The sequence below is a fragment of the Mauremys mutica genome, chromosome 1 (assembly GCF_020497125.1).
Source record: "Mauremys mutica isolate MM-2020 ecotype Southern chromosome 1, ASM2049712v1, whole genome shotgun sequence".
NCBI classification, from domain to species: domain Eukaryota; kingdom Metazoa; phylum Chordata; order Testudines; family Geoemydidae; genus Mauremys; species Mauremys mutica.
In genome coordinates, this window is record NC_059072.1 from 207,894,512 (window position 1) to 207,918,391 (window position 23,880).

A 23,880-nucleotide genomic window follows, 5' to 3' on the forward strand; every position below is an offset into this window, starting at 1 on the left:
AAAAACAAAAGAAATGCGCAGAAGAGAGACACTAATTTAATGTCTTCCTAAATAAAGAACCCCTATTTCAATATTGGGTTCTCACTCTACTCCTGGCTGAGCTTGGAATTCAGCCTTTTATCTTCCAGGGCCATACGTGAGGCTGTTACCCCCAGAGAAGGGAGTTGGATGTTACTAGGTTATCCAGTGTAGCGGTTCTTTGCTATCTTTAGCAGTAACCTGCTGTGACACTTCCTGAGGTTCCCAGGGTTGTGAGGCACCTCACTACCACCAGCCTTTAACATGAAGAAGCCTTGTCTGTGTCTGCTGGGGGTCAGCTCCCCATTTCCATTGGCCATGGGCAACACAAGCACTACCTTCCAGGCCTGTGCAGGCCTCACACTCTCTCTCCAGCTTAGCTATAGGCACACTCCAACCCCTGAGCCCTCTGAATGCACCCCCAGGGTGGTCAAGCCCTGTCTCACTGATCACTCACAGTATTTGCAGATTTGCTGCTCCCAAAGAAGCAGTACACCGCCGTTTACCAGTTCCACTTCAGATCACTGCTCTGCTTCACACACAGCACTTAGATATGATTATAGTGAAATCAAGTAAAAGTTTATTTAATTAAACTATAGAGATTCAAGAAGTAGCAAGTCCAAGTACTGGAAACACATGGTTACGAGTAAAATAAGATCAAAACTTGTATTCTAAAGCCTAGACTTAACTAACAAAGTACTTTCTTGTCTAATGAAGTTTAGTTCACTGAAAGTCTTTGCAGCATTTTCCAATCAGGTTGGCTGTGACCCTCCTTTCATAAGGCAGGACCCAATGCTAGCTCCTCTCCTCGGTGAAAGATCCAGGCCATATCTCAGTTATACCCCTACAATCTGTGTCTTTACTTGTAAACATGATCCTCCCTGCTATGGTTTTTTTTTGTTTGTTTGTTTTTTCCCCTGAAGCTTTTATTTCTCATGATTTCACAATCTCTCGATTAGCATCAGGCTCAGTAATGCAAATAGTCCTCCATTGTGAAGCAGACAATATGCTATACACACATGACCAGGCAAAAATAAGCATCTCTTCCCTCATAGCTGACAGGTGCATGTTTATCACGAAGGATACAGTTCTGTCATGGAGGTCAAGGATTCTGTGACTTCTGGGAATTTCATGACTACTTCTGGGGCAGGGTTGGAGCAGCTGTGAGCCCGGGGGCCGCCGGAGCAGCAGCCACCGGAGTAGCTGACCGGCGGCCAGTCCTGGGGCTATCAGAGCAACGGCTGGGGTTGGGTAAGCCCTCCTGGGCCTGGCGCAGCAGCAGTCACTCCTGCCACAGGAGCAGCAGTGGGCCTGGAGCAGCTGCAAGCCCCAGCAGCGCTCTGTTTGCCTCTCCCCCACCTCCTCCTGTATATTTTTAGTAAAAGTCAGGGATAGGTCATGGGCTTCTGTGAATTTTTGTTTATTGCCCGCAACCTATCCCTGACTTTTACTAAAAATACCCGTGACAGAATCTTAACCTTATTTATCGCCTTCTGGTGACCTTCTTTAACTCACAGACCTTAATAACATAATTATCAGTACAGATACATAATTTCTTAAACATTATCCATACATACATTTTGCAATGATGGTGATGACCAGTGGGCAGTTGGCTCTTGGTAGAAAGGACCTCGCATGCCACTCTTTAGTAAACTTAATGTGCATATTCTTGAGCCAGGGAATCCCTGTTAAAACTCTGTGCTTTGCTCTGCCATCTGCCAGTTGGCACAAAGAGCTTCCTGTATCACACCTGCTATTTAACCAAACAGTGAAATTAAGTCCATTTGAGGGCAGACAGATCTGACTGTCACTTGGATCCCTGGTTTTGCTGGGTTACGTGGAGAAGAACTAGTGTTATGTTTGCTGTGTTAACCTAAATTGTGTTATGTTTGCCTCTGTGAAAGGTTGCTCCCAGATCTTGTCACACTTACTTTACCTTAGGGGAAAAATTAGCCCCAGTTCTGTGGAATGCTTGAGAGATTTGTGTCAATAATTTACTAATGCACTCTCTCTGAGAAGGTGAATGGTTGTTAGCATAATCTACAGAGATCAGCCTATGATAGCTGCTTATTACAAATCCAGTTCTGCCCTCTGACACCAGTGCCTCCTTGCTGAAGTAAAGATTTCATGGACGTGGAAACTGCACCCATTTTTCTCTGCTTCTGTGAATAAATGGAAACTCTGAAATTAAGTTTTTAGTTACAGTTGGCATTTCTGAGCCAAAAGCTAGGGGAGACCTTTTGCTAAAGAGTACTGTCACTTGTGATGCTAGTAGTATGAGAGCCCAGTGAGATGAAATGAAGTCCGTTTCCAGCTTGCTTTAGTATTAAATATCTGAAGAAAACTTAAGATACAATATATTAAAAATGAGTTATATAGTTAAACCTTTATCCAAACAGGCTAGTGACAGGGGGTACGTGATGTCTATACTGCAGTAACAGTGTATGATTGCATGCTATGTAAACATACACAAGCTAGTTTGCATACTAGAGCAGTGAAGCTATGGCAGCATGTCATAGCTGAATAATGACTAGCATGTCATTGTGAGCCATCCATGCAAGTAATTACTCAGGGGTTCCAGGTGGGCCTTTTACAGCCAGCGCTACCAAGGGTTCACCGCTCCCATCCCCAAGCTAGTTGGATTAAAACTTGGGTATATGTACACAACATGCAATCATACCCTGTAATTGCAGAGTAGACATACCCAGGTTTACGTTTTTTTTCTGTTAGGTTAGGACGTTGGCAGTCTCACAGGTAACATTGATTTTCAACAAGAAGGCTGCCTCCAGCACAGGTCTCAGAAATGCTAATGAAATTTAAAACTTTATATTTCCGTCTCTCATTTGCTGCATCCTGAACAATGCTGTTTATACTATGAACTTTCAAACTGGTGTTTTGAACAAAAGGAGGTGTGTCTTCTTTTTAAACAATTTTTTTTTTATTTCTGAGCATTTAGACCAAGTATTAGGCAATTCCCAGGCAAGACTCATGTACTAAGATTTGTTTCTTTTAGAGACTTAATTGGGTGAGTTAGCAAGTGTTGATCTTGATTTTGTTCTATATCCACTTATCCCTGAATAAAATATTAAGATGTTTTCAGTTCTAAATACTTTTTTTCCAGGAATGGGAAGAAATGACTGCCATTCCTTTCTGCATAGAGATGAATCTGATGTAAATAAAACATAACTCTCTGAATTAATTTAAAAATTCTTTTTCTGCATAAAGGTTACACGAGAGACGCGTCATTCCTTGCAACAGTGGTTGATATCATTCAGGAGTTGAAGCTACAGAATTCTGACCTGGTGTACGGTAAGGACTTGATGGCTCTTAACCTTTTCGGTCTCATTATTTTCTGTACGCATGTTGAAATCACTTCAGGTGAAGTCAGTGCTCTGACATTATTCTGAATTTCACAACAATGCTCTGTTTTGATCTTGTTGAGACTCCATTGGAATGTCAGTTTAGTGTTGCTAAAGTGATTTATTTTTTTCTCTTTCTACTTTTGTGCCTTCTGGTGCTTTTCTTGCATCATGCTAGCCAAAGAAAGATATGCCTTAAGGCGTGATCCTCTCTATCTAGCAAAATCCCATGAAATCCTATCTAGTTGCTGCTGTTTGTTGCTTAGCAATGAGGGCCTGAGACGTACTGATGATACTGGAAACTGATGACTTCTCTTGATCCTCAGATACAGACTTATCCACATTGTCCTGTGAAGGTGTCAGTTACATCCTTGAGGTAGCACCCTGGCCTTTTTATATCTGAAAGGCCAGTTCAGACTCCAGGACCATTTAGTCTTGGACCTGTCTCTGCGATTATACGTGAGGGCTGGCAGATGACAGTAATGTTCAGCTGCCCATAGCTGGCCAGGCTCAAACCAGCAATCAAGAGACGAAAGCCTGAATTTCCCATTACCAGTCCCCTGAGTTATCCAGTTCCTTGATCATTGTAGGTACTTTGAACGGCCACGGTCAAACTCTGCAGACCCTTATCAGGCAGAACTCCCATTAAAGTTGCACAGTCAAGTCAGTGGGAGCTTACCATGAATAGGGACTGCAGATGATGGCCTGACTCAATTATCTTCAGATTCTATAGAGCTGCCTGGTCAGAACACTCCCCAAATGAATCACAAGCAATTATCAGTTGAAATAGATGACTCAGATACTGGATTTATTAAACTGTTCCTGTAGCTAACAGAATTCTTATTCTGATAGATGTTGGTTGGTGGCGTATCTCTCATCTGAACCAGCGGCACTTAGATTTCAGTCACTGACTTTGACCTGCAGAGCTGAAGAATTGTAACCACCCTATGTTGGCCAATCTAAGGTGCCCATGAGGTGCCAAACTGCGGGGAGGAAGGGGGTTCCTGTTCGCCCCATTCTAAAGTGGAGCAGTGATTTCAACATCTTTTAGGTGAAAAATACTCAGATTCATTCTGATGTGTTGTGTAGAATAGCCCATAAATGAGTGCCTCATTCAGTCATGATATATAGGTATTACAAATGTTTTAACGAATGTATTATAAGTAACAGACACTTCCTGCTGAAATAAATAAAAGCATCAGTGGTACAGTTTTATAATCACCAACATTAAGAACCTTCTATGAATACCATGAAATTAAAAGACTCCATCCATCCTGGAGTTCCAACTAAACCATGTTTAAACAGTTCATGATGGAATCAACATGCCTACATGGTATCAAATCTCAGCATAAATGTCTAATTGTTACAGTGGTTTTTGTGAACTGTTTTATATAGCCTAGAAGAGGGCCAGGCTGTGCCATGGCTTTATAAAACCATTTTGTAACCTGGTTAGTACTATGTATACCAGGATTTGTAGCAGTCTACATAGCAGCTTCTACCATTTCAAGGGAACGTGTGTAACATGGTTCTAACACTGTCTTGACATGGTAAAAATTATTGGGTAGGCTGGCCTAAAGCCAGCACTGTACAGCAAAGAACCATGTTTAAACATGGCTCTGGCTAGTATGGTTTGGATCAGGCTTTTGTTAGACACCACAACTTAAATTTAGGCCCAGAATATGTGCTTTAAAAAAACTATTTTTAAAGCAAACTGGTTTTTTTTTTGGTGTTTAAAAACCAAACAAACACATGAAACACATATGAAAATAAATATTTTTTTCCATGAGTGGTGGTGTTTTTTTTGTTTAAACCTTCAGTGAAAATATTTCTCTGATATGTTCTGAAGCTCCCAAGAGCTTTGAACTAGAGCATGAAATCAGAAAATAGACTATAAACAGAAATGAGAACCACCCAGTTCAGTTTGATAGAATCATAGGGTTAAAAGGGCCGCAAGGGTCGTCTAGACTAATTGCCAAGATGCAGCATTTGTTGTGTCTAAACCATTCAAGACAGATGGCTATCCAGCCTCCTTTTGAAAGCCTCCAAAGACCTCCCTAAGCAGTCTGTTACAGTGTCCTGCTGTTCTTACATTTAGGAAGTTTTTCATGAGATTTAATATAAATTAGTAGTTTGAACCCATTGTCTCTTATCCTGCCCTCTGTGGTAAGAGAGAATAACATTTTTCTCCATATTTTTATGCCAGCCTTTCAAGTATTTGGAGACCACTATCATGTCCCCCCTTATTCTCCTCTTTTCCAAACTACACATACCCAGTTCCTTCAGCCTTTGCTCACATGGCTTGTGTTCCATCCCTTTGATCATCTTTGTCATTCACCTCTGGATCCTTTCCAGTTTCTCCGCATCCTTTCTATACGTTGATGACCAAAATTGGACACAGGACTCCAGCTGAGGCCTAACTAGAGCCAAGAAGAGCAGTACTATTACCTCCTGGGACTTGCATACTATGCCTCTGTTAATGCAATCAAAAACTGCATTTGCATTTCTGACTCATGTTGAGATTGTGATCCACCACAACTCCCAGATCCTTTTCAGCAGTGCTGCTGCCAAGCTAGTTATCCCCAATTCTGTATTTGTGCTTTTGGTTTCTCTTCCCTAAGTGTAGCACCTTACATTTGTCTTTGTTGAATTTCATTTTGTCGTCTATAGCCCAGTTCTCCAATTTATCAACATCCCTTTGAATTTTAGCTCTATCCGCCACAATGTTTGCAACCCCTTCCTAGCTTTGTGTGCTCTGAAAATTTGATGAGTATGCTTTCGGTACCTACATCCAGGTCATTCATAACGATGTTCAATAACAGTGGACCCAGAACAGATCCCTGTGGAACCCCACTGGAGACCTCCTTCCAATTTGACATTATTCCATCAATAGTTATTAGTTACTCATTGTTTAACCAATTATGTATCCACTTAATGGTAGTTCATTGACCATCTGAAAGAAACATAAAAAGTGGGCAGCAAAATTTATTGTGTTTCTGGTGTAAACTCCCTCTCTGATAGTGTGACTTCTGTTGGTGTCAATGGAAGTTCGTGTGTATAAAGGGGATAATAGACCACAACTTCCTACAAGAATTGGTAGCAGTATTACATGTTTTTTTTAATTTTTAGAGTTCTTTCAGTTTAGTGAGTGACACTGGTGCTGGTAAGAGAGGTAAAGAACATGTCTTTTTGTGGTGCCAAATGCCGAGGTTGTTTCTCGGACAGGTTCCCTTTGACACCAATAGAAGTTTGCCTGAGCAAGGACTGACTGAACATTGAATAAAAACCTTGGGATTTGTCTTATGATTTGTATCTTGACAGTGACTCTCTTAATACTGTGGACACATCACCAGCTGCTGGACTATTTCCACTCTTATTTTGAAATTAAGGTCACTCTGAATAGGCTATTAATGTGATTGATGATCCTGAGACTGCACCATAAATGTCTGTCTTAATCCTAACTTTATCATAATTGGTATGTGTCTACAAAATCTGCTCTGGAAGAAGAACTTTCCTTCTTAATTAAAATAAAATAAGGCTTTTGGGTGATGCATTGTATAAATATAAGCTCCTCTCCTTTTCTTCCCATATTTCACTAATTTTTATTGGTCTGAACCGAGGCAGTCGTTCTCAGCATGTTCCATCTCACAACACTCCCTCCTCCACATCTCGCCCCCAAAATTTAACAATATGGAGAGGGCAGAGTGGTCGCAACCCTCTGATATCTGTATTTGACATTCTCCTCCCCCCTTACCCTTCATGGACCACAAACTCCTGCTCCGATGTACTGCAAGAGTGGTTCAAATGACACAAGTTTATAAAACAACAGTGTTTGTACCATGTCTGCTACTGTTGGGTAAAAGTATATCTCCCCACAGGGACTACGTTTCTAAGGTTGGTTTTATTTTCTGTTGCAGTGTGTGATCCAGTGATGGGTGACAAATGGAATGGAGAAGGCTCTATGGTTGGTAATCGTCTGCTTGAACCATATTTAGATTGACAAGCTGCTTATACCAGAACAAAGCTACCTTGCTCAAACTTGAGTCTGAATTCCAGTGTCACATTTATAGAGCTCTTACTTTACTTGAATGAACTTAGTGTTTCTGAAGTGTGCTAGCTGGATAGCCTTGGGAACTGTGGTCCCCTATCAACCCCGAGAACAACTAGCATACGGACTGTCAGTGAAAAATTTCCTCCATGCCGCTCAAAGTGCATTAGCCATCTATCATTGCGAAGGCCTCTTCGTTGACAATGCCAACAAAACTGCCACTTGTGAATTGAACACCTGCCCACTAGCAACTAATCTGGGGTGAATCATTTCACATAGATTTACCAACAGCCATTAGCCAGGACTTTGACTTAAAGATCAAAGAATCTGTAGCCTGGTACTGATCGCTAAAGCGGCATAAACACTTTGGAGTCTATTTTCTCAAGCAGTAAGCAAATAGAATTTCATTTTTAAAAAAAGTTAGTAGGAAAACATCAATAGTGAGAAATTTGATACTTCCTTCAGTCTTAGCTTTCCAGACATAATCTCCTACTATGGATCCTTGGTGCCATTATAGTTTATCTGTTAAGGTATTAGGTTTTTGCAACATAAAATAGCCCTTCTGTTCTCACTTAATGGTAATACAGTTTGCCTTTGCATATGTGTTCTCACTACTTCAGTTCGTGACTCGTGCGGTGTGTGCGCTCCCTGTGCTTTCCGCTTGCATAGTCAGAAAAGAATAGGATACTATAAATTAACATTATGGTTTGTTTTGAAAGTGTTCCTTTTAAAAAAAAAAGCTGTTTGTCACAGCTTCCTGGAGCATCACCAACCTGTTTTTACAGTCTTGATGAATACAGGTCATAAACTAAAGCCTCAACTCCACAGTCTCAGTTTCTGGAAGGCAGAAAACTGGCAAGAGCAGTGCCTGCTTGCCAGGAACAGAACTAGGTGAGCTTCTGGGCTCATGGTTGTAATTTCCTCTCAGTTACAGAAGGTTTAGTAACGGCTGTGGGGTGGAAGACAGAGCTATATGGAAGAGACCTACCATCTCATTCCTGCTGGAAGATGTAACACAGTGACCACCCAAGTCTTGTTGAGTTAGAATGAACCCAGTCTTGTATTCCTTACTCTGGCCATTGGCACCAATGGAAGTTTGGCCTAAACGAGGGCTTCATGATTGAGTTCAATATGACTGTATTATGGTAGCACCTAGAGGCCACAACTGAGAGTGGGGTCTCATTGTGGTAGGCACCGCACACATGCTGTATGAGACTGTCTCTGTCCCGAAGAGCTGACAGGCCTACTAGACAGCACAGACAAAAGATAGAAGAAAGGAGGTAGCATAGTCCCCATTTAACAAATAGGGAACTGAGGCACAGAGAGTCACAGCCTATAGTAAACCACGAACATTCCCAAAGGGGTTGGTTAACTTGAGTTAACTGGCAATAAACTCAAGTTACAACAGGAGCAAAATTCTAGTCTAGCTAGGCCCTTAGTGAACCTCGGCTAGCGAGTAAGATTGATATGCCAGAATGTAAAATGCTAAGTTACACACTAGTCTTTGTTTGAGGCTACTAACAGCAGCAAACCAGTAGGCTCCTAGTATTTGTTCAGCACCTGTTGTCTGCTCGGACAGTCAGTTTAATAGAGCTAATGAGTCAAATCCAACCCTGCTGCATTCCCATTGATTTTATACGATACTGCTTCTATTCAGGGGTGGCTCTATAAATTACCAGACGTTTTGCAGCATGAGCTTTCGTGGGTGAATACCCACTTCTTCGGATGCAAGCAGTGGAAATTTCCAGGGGCAGGTGTGTATATCTCTAGCTTGCTTCTTGCTTGCTTATATATACACACCTGCCCCTGGAAATTTCCACTGCTTGCATCCGAAGAAGTGGGTATTCACCCACGAAAGCTCATGCTGCAAAACGTCTGTTAGTCTATAAGGTGCCACAGGATTCTTTGCTGCTTCTACAGAACCAGACTAACATGGCTACCCCTCTGATATCTACAAATTACGGCGCCCCAAGCAGCGCGCCGCCCTTCCCCGGTCCCGCGGCCGGGGCAGAAGTGTCTGCGGTGGGTGCGCTGGTTCGCGGCTCCGGTGGAGCATCCACAGGCATGCCTGCGGGAGCTCCGTCCGAGCCGCGGGACCACTGCTTCTATTTATGCCAAGGCTTAATTTGGTTCGGTTGGTATACATTCTTTTTTAACGTCACTCATGACAGAAGTGCTGAGTATTAAAGAAACAGTCTGTTTATCAAAACCCTGCAGAAACATTAACAAACATTAGACTGTTTTCACCTGTAAATTACTGTACAACAGACTGAGGGTCGAAAATGAAGAGCATGTGGCTTCCTGGGCTGATACAAGTTGACTTGGGGGTAGTGAACTCCTAGACTTCCACCTCAGCATGAAACTTCTTGTCCTGAAAAGTAGCAGGCATGCCAGGTAGTGAAGGAATTGTACTTCAAGTAGTAGCTGCTGCTGTCAGGGTGTTCAGAAATGGGAACACAAGGTCAGGGGACAGGTGGGAAAGAGGGAAGTATCAGCACTTTTTAGGTGAAGACTTCAGTCTCTTATTCAGTTGCTAAAGAAAGAATTACTTGAGGCACTTTAGATAACTTTGTGGGGATATAAAGAATTATTTTGATTTTAATGTATATATTCCAATTATGCTGCAGAAGCAGGAATGGCCTTTTATTTAAAGATATTGTGTGTTGTTCAAAAAATTACAAAACTAAGACATTTAATTCCCCCACACCCAATATTAAACACATTTCTTTCTTAAAACAAAACAAAAAAACCCAAAACACTTCATTCCACAGCTTATTTACCCATAAATCATTCTTGGGGCCTGGTCCTGCAACTGGATATCTGTGAGTGGACCCTGCACCCAGCCGGGCCCCTTTGACATAAATAAAATAGAGCTGCCATTAAAACAACAAACGTTTCCTTGGCTCTGATACAGAATCACCTTCTGAGCAAAAGAGGGCGAAACCCAGAAATTCCCCAACCAGGCACCAGCCCCTCCTGACACTCCACCAGCCAGTGAACATGAGGATCTCGGCAGCACTGCCCCAAGTCAGCGAAAGGAGGGGAAGCGCTGTGCTATGTTGATCCCTGCTCACGTACTTGGACCTATATCAAATCATAACTGTTTTCCTTGGAGCGATTGTGCACACATATATTCCACTTCAGCTGAGTGTGTTCCCAGTACACTGGAGCCGGAGACTTTTAGGACTTGTCTAGAGGAACAATTAGTATGTGGCAAGCTGAGGTGTTGGCCTACTGCGCCTACTGCTACCAGGCACTAAAAGTTCCCAGTTACCATTTAAAGTGGAGTAGAGCAGAGTACGCTAGGGAACTTTTAGTGTACTTTAGTAGCCGTTTCGCACTCAGAATCTTCTCACTGGTGGGAGGGGGCTCATGGCTGGGGCTTGGGGTGCAGCCTCCTGCTGGGTGGCACTTACCTCAGGCGGCAGCGCAGCAGGGCTAAGGCAGGCTTCCTGCCTGCCCCGGCCCCACGCTGCTCCCAGAAGGAGCCAGTGCACCCCTGCAGCCTCTGGGGGGTGGGGCGGGGAAGGGCTCTACACGCTGCCCATCTCTGTGAGCACTGCCCCCGCGGCGCCCATTGGCCTCAGTTCCCCATTCCCAGCCAATGGGAGTTGCGGGGGTGGTGCGTGCAGGCAGGAGCAGTGTGCGGAGACCCTTCCTCCCCCCGTCCCCCCCCCGGGGTCACGGTGTCGTGCTGGCTGCTTCTGGGAATGGCGTGGGGCCGGGGCAGGCAGAGAGTCTGCCTTAGCAGCAGCCCTGCTGCGCAGCCGGAGATCGTGATCGACTGGGAGAGTCTCCAGGATTGACCAGTTGATCGCGATTGACTGAGTGGTGACCACTTGTTTAGGCTTAGTATAAATAAGTAGTTTTAGTGTTTCCTTTGATTTTCTCCCTGAAGGGATAACGTCTGTTTTTCTTGTTCCTGGGGTTGTACTCTGGGACTAGCTTTACATGTCCCCAGGTTTTAAATACTGCCCTTCATAGGAAGCTGTTACGAACGTGAACAATGGGCATACTTGCTGCTTCATTCGACATGATGAAGAGCATATCAGGGACAAGTGCAGCATCTGCAACTCCTTGACTAGGAGAACACACAAGTCTGTTTAGGTACAAAGTACCTCATGGAGAAATCCATGCGCCCGGCCTGTGATCCAGGCCCCTCTGGAGGAGGAGTACTCAGCTTTCTCAGTCCCAGAGGGGCCTGGCTCTTCAGGTTCTGTCCCCTCCGCCATGAGAACTGGCTGAAGACAGTAGATCCCCAGAGAGAAAAGTCATTCTTCTTCCCTGGAGCCATACTCCACGGCTGCTATAACTCCAGCCCTCTGAAAGTAAAGACGGCATCCAGATGGAAGAAGGGCTCCTTGCACTCACACAGGAACTCCAGCTGCAGCATTTCATGTGATACAGCAGGGCTTTTTGGCCTGAGGGCCACCTTTGTATGGGGAAATTGCATGCAGGGCCATGAATGTAGGGCTGGGGCAGGAGGTTGGGGTGCGGGAGGGAGTGCAGGGTGTGGGAGGGGGTGTGGTGTGCAGGAAGGGGCTCAGGGCAAGGGGTTCAGGTGCAAGAGGGATGTGGGGTGGTGGCAGGGGGCTCAGGGCAGGGGGTTGCAGTGCAGGAGGGGTGTGGCAAGAGGCTCAAGCAGGGAGTTAGGGGGCTCAGGGCAGGGGGTTGAGGTGCGGGGTACAAGAGGGGTGTGGGCTCTGGCCCGGCGCCGCTTACCTGGAGTGGCTCCGGGGTGGCAGCGGCGCACAGCGAGGCTATCGCAGGCTGCCTGCCTGCCTGCCTGCCCTGGCCCCACACCACTCCCCGAAGCGGCCAGGCCAGCACCACATCCCTGCGGCCCCTGGGGGAAGGAGAGGAGGCAGAGGGCACTGATGCTGTTGACCATTTAACCTGAGGTGCTGGTGGGCTTTCCTCCCAACATCCCAGTTGTGGACATTTGTGGAACAGCAATGTGGTCATCTGTCTACATGTTTGATAAGCACTATGCCGTCAGAATAGCTTCCATTTTACAGTCATCATTCAAGTAGACGCCAAACTCCCACCACCTGAAGGAGCAGTGCTTGGGAATCACCTGAAATGCACAACCACTCCGAGGAAAAAAGGTTACTTCTCTGTACAGTAACTGTTGGAGATGTGCACATACATATCCCACGACTCACCCTTCTTCCCTGCTCCTTCCGAGACTAATGTTGCCAAGATACCAGTGAGAAGGAACTGAGGGGAGGTTGGAGTTGCTTCCCTTTATGCCCTTGGTTGTAGGCACAAGGACACATGGGCTGGTGTGTGCACTACCCCAACAGCACTGCTGACTAAAAGTCTCTATGTCAAGTGTACTGGGTACAGTGGAAGGTATATGTGCACAACATGTCTCAAAGATAAATAGTCACGGTACAAGATAAAAAGTAACGTTTGTAACTAACATGGTTTTTTTGGTTGGTTGGTTGTTTTTTTTTGTTTTTTTGGAAAGTGTTTTTGAGCTAGGAATCTTTGGTGGCCCCTCCCAGCCCACATAAATGAAGTTATTCTTACAACCACCATGCCAGGTGGAGAACAATTCCTCATTTAACAGAGGTGAGAAACTGAGACACGGAGAGGTTAAAGGACTCTTCCAAAGTCGCATAACAAGTCAGTTGCAAAGCTAGGAAGAGAAGCCGGGAGTTATGACTCCATTTATTGCTCTAACTTCTAAATACTCCTGCAGGTTGGAAACTGAGTAGTCCACTAGGTTACAGAATGTATGTTAATGTATGGAAATCAAATTTAAATGAAGGAAAATGACCCCTGTAACTTCCAAAGTAATTTCTGGCAGAGTTCATTATAATTTTCCTGTTCTTTTTCAGTATGTGCCAAAGGAGGTTCTCCCAGTCTACAGGGACAGAGTTGTACCCGTTGCAGATATAATAACTCCTAATCAGTTTGAGGCTGAGTAAGTACTCGTTTCTCTTAATGCTTGGTAAATCTGGGGCTAAAAGCAGGAACAAATGAGCTCCCTTCTTCCCGTTATACTTCTTAAGTTGGTTTTTGTTTGTGTTTATGGGTTTTGTTTTGTTTGTTTTTAAATTGTTTTTAAATGGAGCTCTTTAGTAAATCTTGGAGATTGCTTGTTTTAAAAAAAATATTTTAATTTCACCTTTTTAAATAATAACTCCCCAAAATATCCTATTTTCTTAAACATCTGAATTTTATCGTTACTTTTAATTGACTGTGTCCAAAGGTCATTTCTGGAGCTTGTTGGAAAATATTTTTGTCTCCCACCACCTTCCCGGTGCAAAAAATAATTTTTTTCCAGTTTTTGATTTTTGTTTTGTTTTTTTCCCCAAATAGTCTGTCGGGAGACCGAAATAGTTGGCTTTGGAAATACCATAGCAACACCTCATGATCCCCTTCTCCTCTCTGGGCTAGGCTCCCTTATCAGTTTAAATCTCAATGATGCATCATGGTCTTACCTCTTTTACTGAGAGAGTCCCATGTTTTTGGTTCGTCATGGGAGATGGAAAAACGAGTTGTGAAGTGGTGGTGTTTGTGATGCAGACAATTCACTGCAACATAACTTAGACCACCCATTGGTTTCATGTACGAAGCATTTTAAATTTTAGTCAGTTGACAATAAGATACGAAATTTCTATCTGTTGTATGCAAAAGACACTGAAAGACAGTCTGGTACTACATGCTATTTTATATAGCCAATGGTTTGCTCAGGCCCTTGTGTAAACAAGATACCATCTATTCAGAGACTTAATCCTGGTGAGCAAAGCAAACAGTGATTGTACATAGTTTATATGCTTTTTAATCTTCTTTCTTGATTTCCAGGTTGCTCACTGGCAGAAAGATTCACACAGAAAAAGAAGCTTTAGAGGTACGTAGGTGTGTGTGTGTGTCCGGAGGTCTGCCTGCAATTTTGCAGTTTATAATTTGTGTCCTTAAAGCTTGCATATAGCCTCCCGTCTCTCCTTCTCTGTAATTTCTCTCCAAAGCTGTAGTGATTCAGGTCACACTTCATGCACAGAAAACTTTTTATATTTAGTGTTGGAATGTTGAAGAAAATCTTTTTAAAAGACATAAATAAAACCACAACAATTATATTAAATAGAGCACTGTTGACTTAATGCCACTGAGATGTAAGGATGGGGTGGAGGGTGAAGGAGCCACCATATATTATAAATGATCACACTGCCAGTCATGGAGAAATGCATTAATTAAGATGAAAACCATACTCTTCATTCAAATGTCTGATGTGGTGTGCTAGCTGCTCCCCCTGCTGCCAGCATGACACTACTGTGATAGCAACACTGCAGGGCTAGCACGGCCAGCTTTCACTCTGCCGCAGGGCTTGCTAGAGAGGAAAAAGTTACCAGCAAGCTCTGCAGTGCCGCGGGGAACAGCACTGAGGAAACTGTGTGCTGGAAGGGTTGGGCTCTGGGTACTATTCTGCTGTAGGTAGCTGTGGCTGGAAGGTTCTTAACGTTAACTTTTAGGGGGGCTGGGTGTTACTATCCAGAGAGCTGGGCAGCAGGATGGGGCTTGTGGTGCTCACCCCAGTAGAGCAGAGGACAAGCAGGCAGGCTGCAGTTATGGTCTTCAGGCACTTCCAAATAGCAGGCACAGAGGAACCTGAACCTTGTCCTATGAAAGCTCGCATCATGATCTGACAGTGTTAGGCCTGGTCTACACTGGGGTGGGGATCGATCTAAGATACGCAACTTCAGCTACGAGAATAGCGTAGCTGAAGTCGATGCATCTTAGATCGAATTAAAATTACTTACTTCGCATCCTCGCGGTGGGCTGCGGCTCCCATATCGACTTTGCTTCCACCTCTCGCCGAGCTGGAGTTCAGCAGTCGACGGGAGGGCGATCAGGAATCAATTTATCGCATCTACACTACATGCGATAAATCGATCCCTGATAGATCAGTCGCTACCCGCCAGTCCGGCAGGTAGTGTAGACGTACCCTTAGAAGCTACAGATTTCACAAACATCCCGTTCTACAGTAAGGATTTGTCCTTGTAGGGTTAAATCCTCTCATTCTTATGCAAGCTGAACAAACGCTGAAGTCTGCAGGGTTGGAACCCTGAAGTGTAAATATAAGGAATAAATGATGTAATATTGACTTGAGGGGCTCAGTTCTATTCTAACACATGCTTCTTTTCTGTGAATACAATTGAATCCTTCAGTAAAGGACTCTGGAATTATTTCTCCTGATTTGATTTTTCACCTTTTTTTAATGTTGATATGAAAATTGTATTCCAGTGGTCATGCTGACGCCCAGGATAGTAGTGAACTTACAGCAGCCGTGATATTTGCAGTATTTCCTCCAGCAAAGCCATCTGAATGTCAGTTGCTGATTGTTTTGGTTTTTTTCCCCCAGCGGAAAGCAGCTCAAAAAATCAGACATTTTTACTTGTATTCCTGTTTTGCATCCCCCAGTGTGCCCTATCCAGGGAATACCCCTTATGCTACTCACCACTAATTATAACAGCGTCTTTGCTATTCTCATCAATGGAATCAAGAGCCTAAGGCCTAGTCTACACTGGGGGGATCGATCTAAGTTACGCAACTTCAGCTATGTCAGTAACATAGCTGAAGTCGACATACTTAGATCTACTCACCACGGTGTCTTCACTGCGGTGAGTCGACTGCTGCCGCTCCCCCATCAACTCTGCCTGCACCTCTTGCGGCAGTGGAATACAGGAGTCGATGGGAGAGCGCTCGGGGTCAATTTATCGCACCTAGACTAGACATACCCTGAGTAGCATGGAGTGGTTATGCTGCTAGTCACGCTTACAAGCCATTAGCTTTCAGTTTGTACGTTCCAGTCCTACACAAGAATGATGATAATATGCTACTGAGTAACTGTTTTTCAAATGAATTCTCTACCAAGCAATGTGATTGCTGGATGCTGACCCTTATTTACTGATAAAAATCTCTCAAAAACAATGAAGTCTCAACCAGGGAGGCGACAATGTAGTAATAAATGTACCTTACCCGTTTGAAAACTAATTTCTTGTAGGATTTTTTTTTTCCTTCTGGCCATGTTTTTCCTCAGCTGCCTGCAGCACACAGGGTCTGTTCCACATGATCTCTTCTGTACAGCAAAGACCAAGGCTGGAATCCTGGCCCCACTCAAGTCAATGGGAATTAAGTCAACAGTAGGAACAGGGTTTTACCTCAAGTGCAGAGCAAGTAGAGCTGGTTGGGAATTTTTTGACAAAATGTTTTTGTTTTTATTAGAAAAACCGATTAATCAAAACACACTTTTCACAGAAATGTTTCTATTTTCATGACAATTGAGTTGGGAAGCTTTCTCGGGTCGGTGGGGAGGGAAGAGAGAGTGACCCCCAAATAACTTGTAGTTAGGGCACCCTGCTTTGAATCAGGCAGAGCAGGGACTTGAACTTGGGTCTCCCACACGTTAAGTGAGTGCCTTAACCACATGGCAATTGGCTATTCTGGAAAGCTTGGGGTGGGGAGTCTCATCACCCCTCCCCACAAGGCTTGAAGGCAAAATGAAAACAGTTTTTGAAACCTTGAAACTTTTTCCAAAATGGAATTAATGTTACCTAGCCAGCTCTAATAGTGAGAGCAATTGCAGCACTATATAATCCTCTGACACAATTATACATGGACTGGTGATATTGTAGAGGTGAATAAATCATGCTAGAGTCTTAGATAAACCTGCCTTGGAATGACCATGCTACAGTCAGAATTCTCTCTTCTGCACTAGAACACCAACCTGAATGTTTAACTGTGCTGGGTCTGCATTGATCAGACTTCCTTTGTAGTGAAGATCTGGCCCTAAGCCAGGTAGTTTGTTCACTCTTCAAAGACAGAAAAATCTTCATTCTATTACTTTGCTACATCAGTCAGATAAAGAGTCGTCCAAGTAGAGTGGAAACCCCATGCACCTAGCAACCAAGTACTAACCATTGTTAGGCAATCATGGAGTCACCATGTTATAACCTTGAATAAAAGCGTTGCACAACTGATGCCTCATGGAAAATTATGAAGGGGGTTGCTATTAGAAACAGCTCTGCCACAGATGCAGTCCACTTGCTTTCCCCTTTTAAAAGACCATTTATAAACCAGTTCTCAGAATTACTATTCCATGGTCTCTGAATTCTTGCGCACAGTGAGAGATCACAGTATGTATGTACTGGTTTGGTAACATCAGTAATGCCATTGACTGGTTTCTGAGCAGGGGCATCTATTTATAGGGTACAGCCAAGTCTCTGTTGGAGAGGCTTTTCAGGTTTTTTTCACTTTTCATAATTTTTTAAATTTTGATTGAGATAGTACAAGAATATTAGAAACCCTGGTGAAACATTTAATATGGAATGAAAATGGACATGCCATCACCTCATAGATTCAATGCACCGGCACCAGTTGGTGGGGTTACTGATTTTTACCAACTCTGTGTGTGTTAGGAAGTTGACAGTTGAGAAATAACTTTGAAGCTCAGACAAGAAAGGAAGGCAATACAGAATAAAAATAGGAGACGTAAGCCCTTATTATTCAGCTGCTCATGAGTCATACCTAGGCTGAGAGGATTTCTTCTAGGGGAATTTATTTTTTTGTATCTGCTTTTTATGCTAAATCCAGTACTGAAGTCATCCATTCTTCGTGTAATGAAAATCACTTCCACACCAGCCAATTGTAGAGTCACAAAGAGGGATTTTGATTTCTGGTGAGAAATGCTTAGAGAGGGGAATATACCTAAAATGTTAGACACGTACACATAATCGGCAGATACACACATGCCTTTGAAACATACGGTACCTACGTTCCAAAATGAGAAGGAGATTGAGAAACATTTACATGAGACGCTCAGATAAATTCCCTTTATTTCAGCCTTATTAAATTTATTATTATTATTTTTCATTCTTATGATGCTGGCTATATAAGCCATTCTGTCATTATAGCTCAGTGTAACAACTTCTCTAGCAACTGAGGTATCAGAATGCTATTAACTATTACAAGACACTAGCGCTCTCACACATGCTTATGTGGATTCACTCTCCCCCGTCTAATAAGATCTTAAATCGTGGAACTTTTTTTGTGTGTGTGTGGAGGGGCTCACAAACCCCACATGATTAGAAGTTTCTTATTACTTACGGTTTCGCTCTCCTCTTTGGAAGCCTGTACAGTTGAACTCATGGTATAGGAAGAGGATCTGAAAATAATACAGAGAAACTTAATATATTGTAATAAGTGCATTCATGTTATAGATTTCTAAATCTAATCCTAATATTTTAAATTAGTTGTTTGAGAGGAAACTACTTAATCTTTATGAGGGTTGCAATGAAGTTTTTAAGTATTCAGCAGAACTGTTCTTCAGCATTATTAATGGAGCTGTGCTCAATGACTGCTGCCATTTATCAGTAACACGTAATAACTAGTTTTTGTCATTTTGTGCATGGGAAGGTAATGGATATGCTTCATGCTATGGGACCAGAGACAGTGGTGATCACAAGCTCAGACCTACAGGGTTCTCTAGGAAGTGACTTCCTAATTGCACTAGGGAGCCAAAGGAAAAGTAAGTCATGGTCTTGTTTTATCAAACAGCTCACTCGATTTGTTTCTGTTGATTTAAAAATAAATCACTCCATGAAAACAGCCTGGAGTACATGGGAACAGCTCAATCATATGGATTCAGACGCCTGCAGAGGTGGTGGGGTGGGAAGATGGAAACTTAAGATGTTTGTCAGTGAAGAAGAAAAATCGCGCTGTCCTCTTGACAAAATAGATTGTAAACAACCTGGACAGGAACAATTTCTTTCTTTCTTTCCTAAGCCTTTTTTCTCCCCATGTCTCTCCCGTCTTCTGATAGCACCAAGCACTGTCTGTGCTCGGTAAATTGTCATTGAATGCTCTCATATTAAAGAAGTGCTGTTGAGCAGGATGGTGAATAATCCTACTTTCTTCTTTACCTATGAGATGTAAATATAGAGATTGCATGCTGGGCTTCCAAAAGAAACAAGTTGGTTTATTACTTAAGAAATACAGACCCGATATAGAACCAATTGATGTTTCTTGGCACCACCTAAAAATTCTATTCAACTAAATGGACCATAAGCTGCTTTTTCGTTAATGTAGTTGTAATCATGGGTCAGGTACAGATTGCGCTGTTCTCCATTGTGGCCTGTGACTGCCCTTACATTTAAAACCGAGGTACAACCTGGAGATACTAAATGTTCCAGCACATGATTCTTCATCTTGGTTTAAGCAGCTTCCAGATTCACTATCCTTACCGAACCAGCTGCCAATAGGTCAAGATGGAGAAATACATGCTGGGACCTGTGCATGCTGTGGCTTGGACTCCTGTATGGAAGATGTTGGTGTTAGCTGGCTCTTCCAAATTATGTGTAGCACTCACGCTGCTGGTGTGGCTCCCAAATGGGCAAAGTTTGGAGAAAAATAGTTTGAAGAGCTGGTATATAGTTTCAATTTTTTTAAGATCCTCCAAAAAAAACCTGCTGACTTAAAGTGTCAAGCACTACAATAATAATTGCCTTTTAAATTGTAGTAAGTATTGTATTAATTGCAGGGAGAGGTTCTATTTCTTAACTGTATGTCTGCTTTCCAGCTAGAGCGGATGGCACCAAGGTGACCCAGAGAATTCGAATAGAGTCTCCTAAAGTGGATGCTGATTTCGTTGGAACTGGAGACTTGTTTGCTGCGATGCTCTTAGCCTGGACACACAAACATCCAAATAATCTTAAGGTGTGTGAGAGGGTTTTTTTTTCTGGCAGGAAACTGCTTTTAATAAACGACTTCTTTCATTTTATTATTGTTAGTCCCCAGAATATAGATATAGAATACAGGATAGACAATATTTGGAATATAGAATAACACTTCTTGCAAGAGTGTGAGCTATTCCACTGACCAAATTTCATCTCTGGGACACTTAACATTATACATACTTAAAAATGTCCCCTATAGATACAGGTCCCTCCTCCCTCCCCCCAGAAACCCACTAATTTTTGAGTAGTGTTGCTTGGGTGATTGCATTTCAGTGATGGCTGATGAGGAGTCTTTCTCTGCACAGTCTGTAAAAGTATTTGGGGATTGTACCAAATCAAAGATACGCTATAAATTAAAAATATTTGGTTTTTATCCTTGGTTCATAACTGATTTTTACAGTACTGGCACTTGTTATCAGAATAAGGGTCCTGTGCGCTGATGCTTTCTTACTTATTAATTTTGGAGACTAAGTCCATAATTTGGATCCTTTTGCTTCTAGTTATTGAGAGATTCTACAGCTTTTTACACTATGCGTTAAATTCAGCTGCCAACTTGTATGTGCCTTATAGAGTTGAGAAAAAACAACTCATTGACTCTTGTTAACCTTCGGATCAATCAAGTTGGCCTCTGAACATTATGGTCCAAAGCACTGTGACTAACTTGGGTGAGTGGGGGTGGGGGTGGGGGAGGGAGTGGCACTATCTGTGAAAGAAAATGTGGAATCAAATGAAGTAAAAATCTTAAATGAATCCACATGTTCCATAGAATCTCTATGGATAGTAATTCCATGCTCTAATAAGAATATAACATTAGGGATCTATTATTGACCACCTGACCAGGACAGTGATAGTGATGATGAAATGCTAAGGGAGATTAAAGAGGCTATCAGAATAAAGAACTCAATAATAGTGGAGGATTTCAATTGATCCCCATATTGACTGGGTACATGTCACCTCAGGACAAAATGCAGAGACAAAATTTCTCAATACTTTAAATGACTGCTTCTTGGAGCAGCTGGTACAGGAACCCACAAGGGGAGAGGCAATTCTCAATTTAGTCTTGAGTGGAGCGCAGGAGCTGGTCCAAGAGGTAACTATAACAGGACCACTTGGAAATAGTGACCATAATATAACAACATTTAACATTCCTATGGTGGGAAGAACACCTCAACAGCCCAGCACTGTGGCATTTAATTTCAGAAAGGGGAACTATGCAAAAATGAGGAGGTTAGTTAAACAGAAATTAAAAGGCAAGCTGCATGGACACTTTTCAAAGACACCATAATAGAGGCCCAACTTAATTGTATACCCCACATTAAAAAACACAGTAAAAGAACTAAAAAAGAGCCCACATGGCTTGGCTTAACCATGTAAAAGAAGCAGTGAGAGATAAAAAGGCATCTTTTAAAAAATGGAAGTCAAATCCTAGTGAGGTAAATAGAAAGGAGCATAAACACTGCCAAATTAAAATGTAAAAATGTAATAAGAAAAGGCAAAAAGTAGTTTGAAGAACAGCTAGCCAGAATCTCAAAATGTAATAACAAAATATTTTTAAGTACATCAGAAGCAGGAAGCTTGCTAAACAACCAGTGGGGGCCCCTGGACGATCAAGATACAAAAGGAGCACTTAAAGACGATAAAGTCATTGCAGAGAAACCAAGTGAATTCTTTGCTTCAGTCTTCACAGCTGAGGATGTTAGGGAGATTCCCAAACCTGAGCTGTCCTTTGTAGGTGAAAATCTGAAGAATTGTCATAGACTGAAGAAGTGTCACTAGAGGAGGTTTTGGAATTAATTGATAAACTTAACAGTAACAAGTCACCGGGACCAGATGGCATTCACCCAAGAGTTCTGAAAGAACTCAAATGTGAAATTGCGGAAGTATTAATTATTAAAATTGACAGACACATAGAAGAACATAAATTGTTGGGCAAAATTCGACATGGTTTCTGTAAAGGGAAATTATGTCTTACTAATCTATTAGAGTTCTTTGAAGGGGTCAACAAACATGTGGACAAGGGGGATCCAGTGGACATAGTGTACTTAGTTTTCCAGAAAGCCTTTGGCAACGTCCCTCACCAAAGGCTATTACGTAAATTAAGTTGTCATGCGATAAGAGGGAAGATCCTTTCATGGATTGAGAATTGGTTAAAAGACAGGGAACAAAGGGTAGGAATAAATGGTAAATTTTCAGAATGGAGAGGGGTAACTAGTGGTGTTCCCCAAGGGTCAGTCCTAGGACCAATCCTATTCAATTTATTCATAAATGATCTGGAGAAAGGGGTAAACAGTGAGGTGGCAAAGTTTACAGATGATACTAAGCTGCTTAAGATAGTTAAGACCAAAGCAGACTGTGAAGAACATCAAAAAGATCTCACAAAACTAAGTGATTGGGCAACAAAATGGCAAATGAAATTTAATGTGGATAAATGTAAAGTAATGCACATTAGAAAAAATAACCCCAACTATACATACAATATGATGGGGGCTAATTTAGCTACAACTAATCAGGAAAGAGATCTTGGAGTCATCGTGGATAGTTCTCTGAAGACGTCCACGCAGTGTGCAGTGGCGGTCAAAAAAGCAAACAGGATGTTAGGAATCATTAAAAAGGGGATAGAAAATAAGATGAAGAATATCTTATTGCCCTTATATAAATCCATGGTACGCCCACATCTTGAATACTGCATACAGATGTGGTCTCATCTCAAAAAAGATATACTGGCATTAGAAAAGGTTCAGTGAAGGGCAACTAAAATGATTAGGGGTTTGGAACGGGTCCCATATGAGGAGGGATTAAAGAGGCTAGGACTTTTCAGCTTGGAAAAGGAGACTAAGGGGGGAATATGATAGAGGTATATAAAATCACGAGTCGTGTGGAGAAAGTGAATAAGGAAAAGTTATTTACTTGTTCCCATAATATAAGAAGTAGGGGCCACCAAATGAAATTAATGGGCAGCAGGTTTAAAACAAATAAAAGGAAGTTCTTCTTCACACAGCGCACAGTCAACCTGTGGAACTCCTTACCTGAGGAGCTTGTGAAGGACTAAAACAGGGTTTAAAAGAGAACTGGATAAATTCATGGAGGTTAAGTCCATTAATGGCTATTAGCCAGGATGGGTAATTAATGGTGTCCCTAGCATCTGTTTGTCAGAGGGTGGAGATGGATGGCAGGAGAGAGATCACTTGATCATTACCTGTTAGGTTCACTCCCTCTGGGGCACCTGGCATTGGCCACTGTCAGTAGACAGATGCTGGGCTGGATGGACCTTTGGTCTGACCCAATATGGCCATTTTTATGTTCTTATGATTGGAATGTTGGTAAGCCTAAACATATATGTATATTTAATTGCAGGTGGCATGTGAAAAGACTGTATCAGCTGTGCAGCATGTTCTGCAAAGGACCATCAAGTGTGCAAAGGGTAATCATTTTACACCCTGTTCCTGATTTTACTCTGTTCACATCCTCATTGGAATAAATATTCTGGAAAGTTGTTTTCAGCACTAAATATGGCCTATTATTAGACTACATCCACAAAACAGAATTAGGGAATTCTAGCACTGATGTTTTTACTGCTGTATCCTCTAACCCTAACAGTGGTACAAATGCGCTGTCCAGTTGATAATAGTGCTGCACCGGTGGTGGGACTGCATTACTATTAGAGCAAGAGTGGGAGCAGGGCCAGCTCCAACGTTTTTGCTGCCCCAAGCGGTAG

The 23,880-nt window shown here is 42.6% G+C and overlaps 1 protein-coding gene across 6 annotated transcripts in view; it reads left to right on the plus strand.

Annotated features, from left to right (window-relative positions):
* Positions 1–23,880, plus strand: part of PDXK (pyridoxal kinase) — a 105,809-nt gene that overhangs the window by 70,602 nt on the left and 11,327 nt on the right. For all 6 annotated transcript variants that reach the window (XM_045002606.1, XM_045002609.1, XM_045002610.1 and 3 more), the window contains 7 exons: positions 3,244–3,327; positions 7,292–7,338; positions 13,269–13,354; positions 14,239–14,284; positions 18,847–18,958; positions 20,009–20,145; positions 23,520–23,586. In XM_045002606.1, the coding sequence (XP_044858541.1) occupies positions 3,244–3,327; positions 7,292–7,338; positions 13,269–13,354; positions 14,239–14,284; positions 18,847–18,958; positions 20,009–20,145; positions 23,520–23,586 (579 nt within the window). The remainder of the gene's footprint in view (positions 1–3,243; positions 3,328–7,291; positions 7,339–13,268; positions 13,355–14,238; positions 14,285–18,846; positions 18,959–20,008; positions 20,146–23,519; positions 23,587–23,880) is intronic.